General features: G+C 34.8%; 1 protein-coding gene across 1 annotated transcript; it reads right to left on the reverse strand.

Annotated features, from left to right (window-relative positions):
* Positions 1 to 1,068: 1,068 nt before the first annotated feature.
* Positions 1,069 to 8,309, reverse strand: LOC137406568 (uncharacterized). Its single transcript, XM_068093161.1, has 5 exons — positions 8,249 to 8,309; positions 5,726 to 5,827; positions 4,964 to 5,099; positions 4,790 to 4,852; positions 1,069 to 1,233 (listed from the first exon to the last, which is right to left on the reverse strand). The coding sequence occupies exons 1-5, from the start codon at positions 8,288 to 8,290 to the stop codon at positions 1,169 to 1,171; spliced, it is 408 nt and encodes a 135-aa protein (XP_067949262.1). The 5' UTR covers positions 8,291 to 8,309; the 3' UTR covers positions 1,069 to 1,168.
* Positions 8,310 to 8,783: the final 474 nt, after the last annotated feature.

Raw genomic sequence — 8,783 nt, forward strand, 5'->3', positions numbered from 1 at the left:
ATGTGCTGTAGAGAGACTACACCATAACATGTGCTGTAGAAAGACTACACCATAACATGTGCTGTAGAGACTACACCATAACATGTACTGTAGAAAGACTACACCATAACATGTGCTGTAGAAAGACTACACCATAACATGTGCTGTAGAGACTACACCATAACATGTACTGTAGAGAGACTACACCATAACATGTGCTGTAGAGAGACTATACCATAACATGTGCTGTAGAGAGACTACACTATAACATGTGCTGTAGAGAGACTACAGAGACTACACTATGCTTCTAATACTAATACATTCAGCCAGCATCTTTCGTACTAGAAAATTCACTTAAAAATGGCGGCCACTGTAGAAATTCATCAAAAGTTATCATTGTTGAATTGTGGCTAACAAACTATTTTTCCAAAAACAGTATTCACTTAGTTCATCTATGTAAGCCTACTTCTGTAATAATTCATAAACTAAGTTAAATAGCAATACTTCCTGGTTGCAGATTATTGCAGTGCACTATGCAATACCATGGTGCAGCACGCTACAACTAAATATTGAGATATGATCTTTTAGAACATTTTAGTTTACCTAGAGCAGCATAACACGATATTAACGACTGTTTTCTGTCATAAATGAACATCATGTTTCTGTTTTTATTGCTATAGCTTGACAAGTCTAGTTTTAAAGTCTAGTCTGGATGACTGCTGCTGCCCTGAACACAGCTATGATAATAAAATAAGAATTTATGATTTTAGACCTGTTAGTAAAGAGGCTCCAGCCTGTATTACATTATATAACCCTTTCTTGAGCTCTATCAAAGCAACTTCATTCTCAAAGGAAAATGATGACTACATGCAAGATATCACTGCTTCAGCTGATATGCACCGACATTATTAATTGAATAAACCACAAAATTAAATGGCATTGACTGAAGTCCAAACTAGTTGATCTACTATCTATCTAAAAACACCACTCTTCTATGACAATAATTAGTTAGAATTCAGGAAGACCATATCGACTTGGAGTTATACTACCTTGTTAGACAATAAACATCTACAGACAACTAGAGAAGGCCCACTATAAAATCGAGTATGACCCAACAGCAGACTAGATGTCTATTAGTTCATAGCTCACTGAGCTAAAACATATCTGGTGTTAATAGCTGCTATCGCTGTCAGAGGTTTTCTAAATCGCTGTCTGCTGACCAGTCTGTCCCGCTGTCCCCTCTCTGAGCAGTACCTGCAACAACACAAGCAGCATCTGCAAAAGCACGAGCAGTACCTGCAACAACACAAGAAGCATCTGCAAAAGCATGAGCAGTAACTGCAACAACACAAGCAGCACCTGCAATAACACGAGCAGTAACTGCAATAACACAAATTTACAAAATATCTTGACTTTATTCAGTATTTAAAAGGTTTAACAGTAAAAGAACTGGGAAAGCAATAATAGGATAGTTGCTATAATAACCCCTGTAAGTTCACTTACCTCGCTGTGTGAGCCCAAACAAAACTACCAAGCTGGTAACAGAACTAGGAAACAAGACCTAAAGACGAACTCGTGCAAAATTTTAGTAGATTTTATCACAAAATATCAGAATTTTTCGATATTTGCAATTGTTGTTGATGTTAGAGGTGATGTGAATGTCAGGATGTTTCAAGATTAAAATATTCAAAACTTGATCAGGGTTTAAATGCTCAGATCAAGCAAAAGTGTGATTATGACATCTATAGTTGCAAAGTGATCGACAGCATCGAAACAGATACCGCTTCAGCATGAACACTATAACCGATATTAACTATAGCAACGGTAGCAACTAGTGTGTCATTTCACAGAAATTTTGTTGATCCGTGATCACTTAGTGCTAATTATAAGTGCTCAAGTATAGCATAGAACTGTAGGAAGCCATCTCTATCAGTAGGATGACTAATAAAAATAATGGAGGAATACCTGGGAGAGAAAAAATGAAAGAATATTTGGGAGCCAAATAGTGAGTGACTTTGTGGTCAGCACCATCTAATTAGGTCAACTTTGCTAATTGGAGAAAAACGGAAGCTAATTATTCATCATAAGTTAGAATTTTGTAAAACTTCTTATTTATGAGAATAAGAAAAAAGCAGAATGATTATTTTAATCTCAACAATCGAGCACACATCTCATGCCCGCAAAATAGGTGAAATGTGCAGTATATATTAATAAAAGATGAAAGATGCAACACATACAAGTAACAGAGGCAGAAAAGAAATTACACATCAGGAATACAGGCAAGAAAGGAATTACATACTAGTGACAGAGGTAAGGAGTGAATTACATACAAGTAACAGAGGTAAGAGATAAACTGCATATCAGTAACAGAGGTAAGGAATGAATTACATGTCAGTATCAAAGGTAAAGAATGAATTACATATCAGTAACAGAAATAAGGAATTAACTGCATATCAGTAACAGAGGTAAGGAATGAATTACCTATCAGTAACAGAGATAAGAAATGAATTACATAACAGTAACAGAGATAAGAAATGAATTACATAACAGTAACAGAAATAAGGAATGAATTACATGTCAGTATCAAAGGTAAAGAATGAATTACATATCAGTAACAGAAATAAGGAATTAATTGCATATCAGTAACAGAGGTAAGGAATAAATTACATACCAGTAACAGAGATAAGGAATGAATTACATACCAGTAACAGAGGTAAGGAATGAATTACACACCAGTAACAGAGATAAGGAATGAATTACCTATCAGTAACAGAAATAAGGAATGAATTGCATATCAGTAACAGAGATAAGGAATGAATTACATACCAGTAACAGAGGTAAGGAATGTATTACCTATCAGTAACAGAGATAAGGAATGAATTACATACCAGTAACAGAGATAAAGAATGAATTACATACCAGTAACAGAGATAAGGAATGAATTACATACCAGTAACAGAGATAAGGAATGAATTGCCTATCAGTAACAGAGATAAGGAATGAATTACATGTCAGTATCAAAGGTAAAGAATGAATTACATATCAGTAATGGAGATAAGGAATGGATTACATACCAGTAACAGAGGTAAGGAATGAATTACATACCAGTAACAGAAATAAGGAATGAATTGCATATCAGTAATGGAGATGAGGAATGAATTACATACCAGTAACAGAGGTAAGGAATGAATTACACACCAGTAACAGAGGTAAGGAATGAATTACCTATCAGTAACAGAAATAAGGAATGAATTGCAAATCAGTAACAAAGATAAGGAATGAATTACATGTCAGTATCAAAGGTAAAGAATGAATTACATATCAGTAACAGAAATAAGGAATTAATTGCATATCAGTAACAGAGGTAAGGAATGAATTACATACCAGTAACAGAGATAAGGAATGAATTACATACCAGTACCAGAGGTAAGGAATGAATTACATACCAGTAACAGAGATAAGGAATGAGTTACATACTAGTAACAGAGGTAAGGAATGAATTACACACCAGTAGCAGAGATAAGGAATGAATTACATACCAGTAACAGAGGTAAGGAATGAATTACCTATCAGTAACAGAGATAAGGAATGAATTACATACCAGTAACAGAGATAAGGAATGAATTACCTATCAGTAACAGAGATAAGGAATGAATTGCCTATCAGTAACAGAGATAAGGAATGAATTACATACCAGCGACAGAGGTAAGGAATGAATTACCTATCAGTAACAGAGATAAGGAATGAATTGCATACCAGTAACAGAGATAAGGAATGAATTACATAACAGTAACCGAAATAAGGAATGAATTGCATATCAGTAACAGAGGTAAGGAATGAATTACATACCAGTAACAGAGGTAAGGAATGAATTACATAACAGTAAAAGAAATAAGGAATTAATTGCATATCAGTAACAGAGATAAGGAATGAATTACATACCAGTAACAGAGGTAAGGAATGAATTACACACCAGTAACAGAGGTAAGGAATGAATTACCTATCAGTAACAGAAATAAGGAATGAATTGCATATCAGTAACAGAGATAAGGAATGAATTGCATATCATTAACAGAGATAAGGAATGAATTACCTATTAGTAACAGAGATAAGGAATGAATTGCATACCAGTAACAGAGGTAAGGAATGAATCACCTATCAGTAACAGAGATAAGGAATGAATTACATACCAGTAACAGAGATAAGAAATGAATTACCTATCAGCAACAGGGATAAGAACTGAATTCCATACCAGTAACAGAGATAAAGAATGAATTACATACCAGTAACAGAAATAAGGACTGAATTACCTATCAGTAACAGAGATAAGGAATGAATTGCATATCAGTAACAGAGGTAAGGAATGAATTACATACCAGTAACAGAGATAAGGAATGAATTACCTATCAGTAACAGAAATAAGGAATGAATTGCATATCAGTAACAGAGGTAAGGAATGAATTACATACCAGTAACAGAGATAAGAAATGAATTACATAACAGTAACAGAAATAAGGAATGAATTGCATATCAGTAACAGAGGTAAGGAATGAATTACATACCAGTAACAGAGATAAGGAATGAATTACATACCAGTAACAGAGATAAAGAATGAATTACATACCAGTAACAGAGGTAAGGATTGAATTACCTATCAGTAACAGAGATAAGGAATGAATTACATACCAGTAACAGAGATAAGAAATGAATTACCTATCAGTAACAGAGATAAGAAATGAATTACATACCAGTAACAGAGGTAAAGAATGAGTTACATATCAGTAACAGAGGTAAGAAATGAATTACATACCAGTAACAGATGTGAGAGATGCATTATCTGAAGTGATACTGTTTGCCCTCTCAGGTCCTCTCCCTGCATCAAACCATTATCAATTTATCTATACGATTCTGTTGTGAGTAAATATCAATGTGGTTTAAATTAACATAGCCAGAAGGAAAGGGCTAAGATTAATGACTAATCCACCTTGTTTAGCAGTAGACTGCAGTGTATTGGCAGCCGACCCTTGACCCCACTGTCTAGAGCTGTACGTGTTGCTGCCAGTCGGCATCAACTGAGCTTCCACAGAAGAAATAGAAAAGTCGTCATCACTCTGCTCAATCTATGGAAGAAAGTTTAAAGCTGGTACATCTTTAAAAATACCTTGTTGACCAATAATTACTGATACAGAAGAGTTCATACTACAGTCAAACCCTGACTCACAATTGCAAGAGAGATCATACTGCAGTCAAACCCAGATTCACAATACAAGAGAGTTTATGTTCCAGTCAATCCCTGATTTACAGTACCAGATAATTCATACTACAGTCAAACTCTGACTCACAATACAAGAGAATACTAGTGGTCAAAACGTACAACCTGCTGAACGTACATTTCTGTTCGCATGTTTCTAAAATAAACCAAGACCTTTTTGCTGATTATTGTTTTATTAATTTGGTTTTTACCTATAATTTAGGTATTGATCCTTTGTCATTTTACTTGATTGGTTAGTTTAGCGCTATGCATAATTACTCAAAGCAATGATCAGTTTTCACTTGAAAACAGATTAAACTGAAGAAAATGCCTTCATATAACAGTATTACTTGTTCCAACACCACGGTTTTGATACAAGAAGTAATTATTCGAATGTGTTAATTGTGTATCTCAAAGTTTGTGTGGAGACATTTTGAAAACATAAATAGCCTCCCCTGATCTACTGCTATAAAATAGTGAAAATCCTCCTAACACCTTAGGAATTTCTGGGGTAGAGGGACTTCCAGTGGTATTTCTGTTGTCAGCAGGCAACTCCAACGTGTTAATACCCCCGACTGGTGCTTTACCCTTCCTTCCCTACAAATACGACTGGTTATGTCACACATTATTTTAAAGTTATAAAATATATACATATTTCTCAAAGTTTGTCTGTGTGTGTGTGTATCTGTCATTGTGATTGTCCAGCTATAGCTATTAAAATCTTGAAATTATTTTTTAATAAAAAATTTTTTTATTTTGATATATTTGAACTCACGGAGATTGAAACCGCAAGTTTCAAAACCATGCGCTCTATCACTGAGCCACATAAAGCGTATTGATCACAGGAGTTATCATATACCGTATAGGGTATGCACACGCTAATTATTTTAGCATTGCACCTACGCGTTACGGTGCCCCGTTAGGAAATATTTCGGACCTAAGTACATGCAACATGACCCTTCTTCGGCTTTTTTCCTTAGGGCTAACTTGTTCCACCCAATGATATCAACAATAACATATCTCGAACTTACAATTTGGGAATTTGTGCACTGATTATATACGCTATTAAAATATATATGTTGCTCGCCATGGCGAGTTCAGCATTATCCGTTATGGTAAATTTTCTTGAACTTTCATTTTAGGTTTTTTGTATAGTTCAATTGCTATATCGTGGTGAAGGCCAATTCTTCTCACACGGGCAATTGTATTATCTCCGTAGGAAGAGCCTCAACATTCTCTCTCCGTTCGGTCAGACAAAGACAGAACAAATCTCATTTTTACATTTTTACTAGTATCAAGGGGTACAAGTTTCATTTTTACTAGTATCAAGGGGTACAAGTTTCGTCGTATTCAAAGTTTTGATGGGATAGCTTCTGGTGGAACAGTAACCTTTTTAATACGCACCCACTTCTATGCGAGAATTGTTATTATTAATTCAACGTATTCAAGATTTTTATTTTGTTTTCTCAGTTCGTACTAATTATATCATTACCGAATCATCTTTTATTGTAATCGTAGCAAACCGACCTTATTTCACATTTACAACTAAACCATTTTATAGTTGTTTTATGTTTTTTAATTTATTTGACCTGCACAAATCCTTTTGCTTGTGATATGAAATTTGAAAGTTACAGTTTGATACAGTTTGAAAACTTTACAGGTGCTTTTATTTTCTCTCATAATTTATTTCAACTACACACAACACTTTTCTCATATATATGTAGTTTGAAAGTCAGAATGGCAAATGTTGCTATATGTTAAATGCAAATCACTTTTCTGTCCAAAAACCTTTTTATTACCTGTGCAACGCCGGATAATAAAAAAGTAAAACTTTTGGGCAATGCTTAAAGGTTTTGTTCTGCCATAAAATTGTTTAGACGCTAATATCGACTATTCATGCGGTGCAAGAGACGAGTTGAGGTCAAAAGACATTGTGGAAGGTGTTGGACAACCGGAAGATGTTCATTCCATTGAGAGCAGCAATCAGAACGCAGCTATCCGAGCAAACGATGCAAGTATTTTTGTTTTAAAAACGTTAATTTTTGTTTCTGCATGTAATATAAGTATGGTTCATTTATGAGCCATTTGTTGATGATATATCTTAATAGATTATCATTATATGACTTATAAATTTGCAAATTTATAGCAATTATTTGATAGCAACATTGCGGTAATCTGATCACAAAAAAGCTAGTTTTGGCTGCAAACTGTAGCAAAGATATAAATGAGTGCAATGAGCTTTCATGCAGCATTGGTAAATATAAATATAAAATAAAAGTATGTCTTCAAATTTAGAATGAAATAAAAGTTGAAAGCTTTTGTAGGTTAATTGCAAGCAATAGATATCAACTGGTAGAAATACCATATTTATCGGTTTGTCAATGCGTATTTATCATACATTGAGAACATTAAGTATTAACTAACATTTATTTATCAGCATAGGGATCTCAGACAAGTTGGAGGTAAGTCAGATTTATTGCATCCAAAAGGTTTAATATTGCTCCACCAAAAAAAGAGGACAAAATATAGGCGAAATTCGCTACACCAGTAAAAAGGCTAAATTTATCTTTCTAAATTTCTGACGAGCCATTTGAAAAATACAACGCCGGCCTCTATTTAAACGCCACCTCCTATTGACCGTCACTATAAAGAAAAGGTTGAAAATGAAGCGCCATGACGTTCAAATAGAGGTTTTACGGAACATGTAGTTGTTTGAAACATATACAATACCCACCCTCAAAACTGCTGGTTAATTTTTCTAAAGCACTGTTCAGTAATGCATGAATTTCTTGTGTGTTGCTTTTTATGGTATTACTACAAAAACAACTATTAATAGTAAAACAAACTAAAAATATCGAAAGGTGAATTCTGTTACTTTTTAATCATCAGAAATATTCTACAATTTTTTAAATGTTACAACTTATTTAGAGCGAGTTTTATGCCAATGATCAACATTTCAGTATATATTTATGTTAAAGGTTTCTAAGATGCGTCAAAGATGCAGACAATCATAAATACCAGAAGTTGGCTCTCGATGCTTGCCGCTATATTCCTGATCATACCACTAGCCTTGGTCCCACTCTGCAGTTGGGGTGTTTTACTTCCCAACCTAACCTCACTCAACTGCTACCTTACTCAACTCATCCTCGTCCCAATCACTGTCCTCAGCATCAGCCACAGGCATTTGAATAGCCTGTTTTCTTGCTCCAGTTTGAGGAGTAAAGCCGCCATCACCTATTTTTACTATTCACAGTAGACATGAAAGGTTACATGGTAAACACAGAGCTTAGTTCTTGTATCACCTGGTTTACTGAACTACAAACTAAGCTACTGACGGATTGAAAGATTCAAAACTCAAAGTTCTAGCAATGAGTGGGTTAGAATTTACCGTCATGCTCCACAGTTGTCCAACCGGAACTCGCTCTAGTCTGGTCCGATTGAGACAAATCTCTTGGTTGGACTGCTGGTGGAGCTCTATTCACAGCACGAGCAGATAACTCCTTAGCTGTGCGAGCAGACGATTTTTTTGGAGTTGTTGACTCCTCATCACTCT

The sequence above is a fragment of the Watersipora subatra genome, chromosome 10 (assembly GCF_963576615.1).
Source record: "Watersipora subatra chromosome 10, tzWatSuba1.1, whole genome shotgun sequence".
In the NCBI taxonomy this organism is placed as follows: domain Eukaryota; kingdom Metazoa; phylum Bryozoa; class Gymnolaemata; order Cheilostomatida; family Watersiporidae; genus Watersipora; species Watersipora subatra.

Bases quoted from the DNA above. Each gene is read 5' to 3' on its own strand.
- LOC137406568 (XM_068093161.1), bottom strand. From the start codon at position 8,290: ATGATCAGGAATATAGCGGCAAGCATCGAGAGCCAACTTCTG. The intron at 5,100-5,725 runs GTGTTAGGAGGA...TTTCTTCCATAG, and splicing joins CTACCCCAGAAATTCCTAAG to ATTGAGCAGAGTGATGACGA. The intron at 4,853-4,963 runs GTGGATTAGTCA...GGTTTGATGCAG, and splicing joins GCAGTCTACTGCTAAACAAG to GGAGAGGACCTGAGAGGGCA.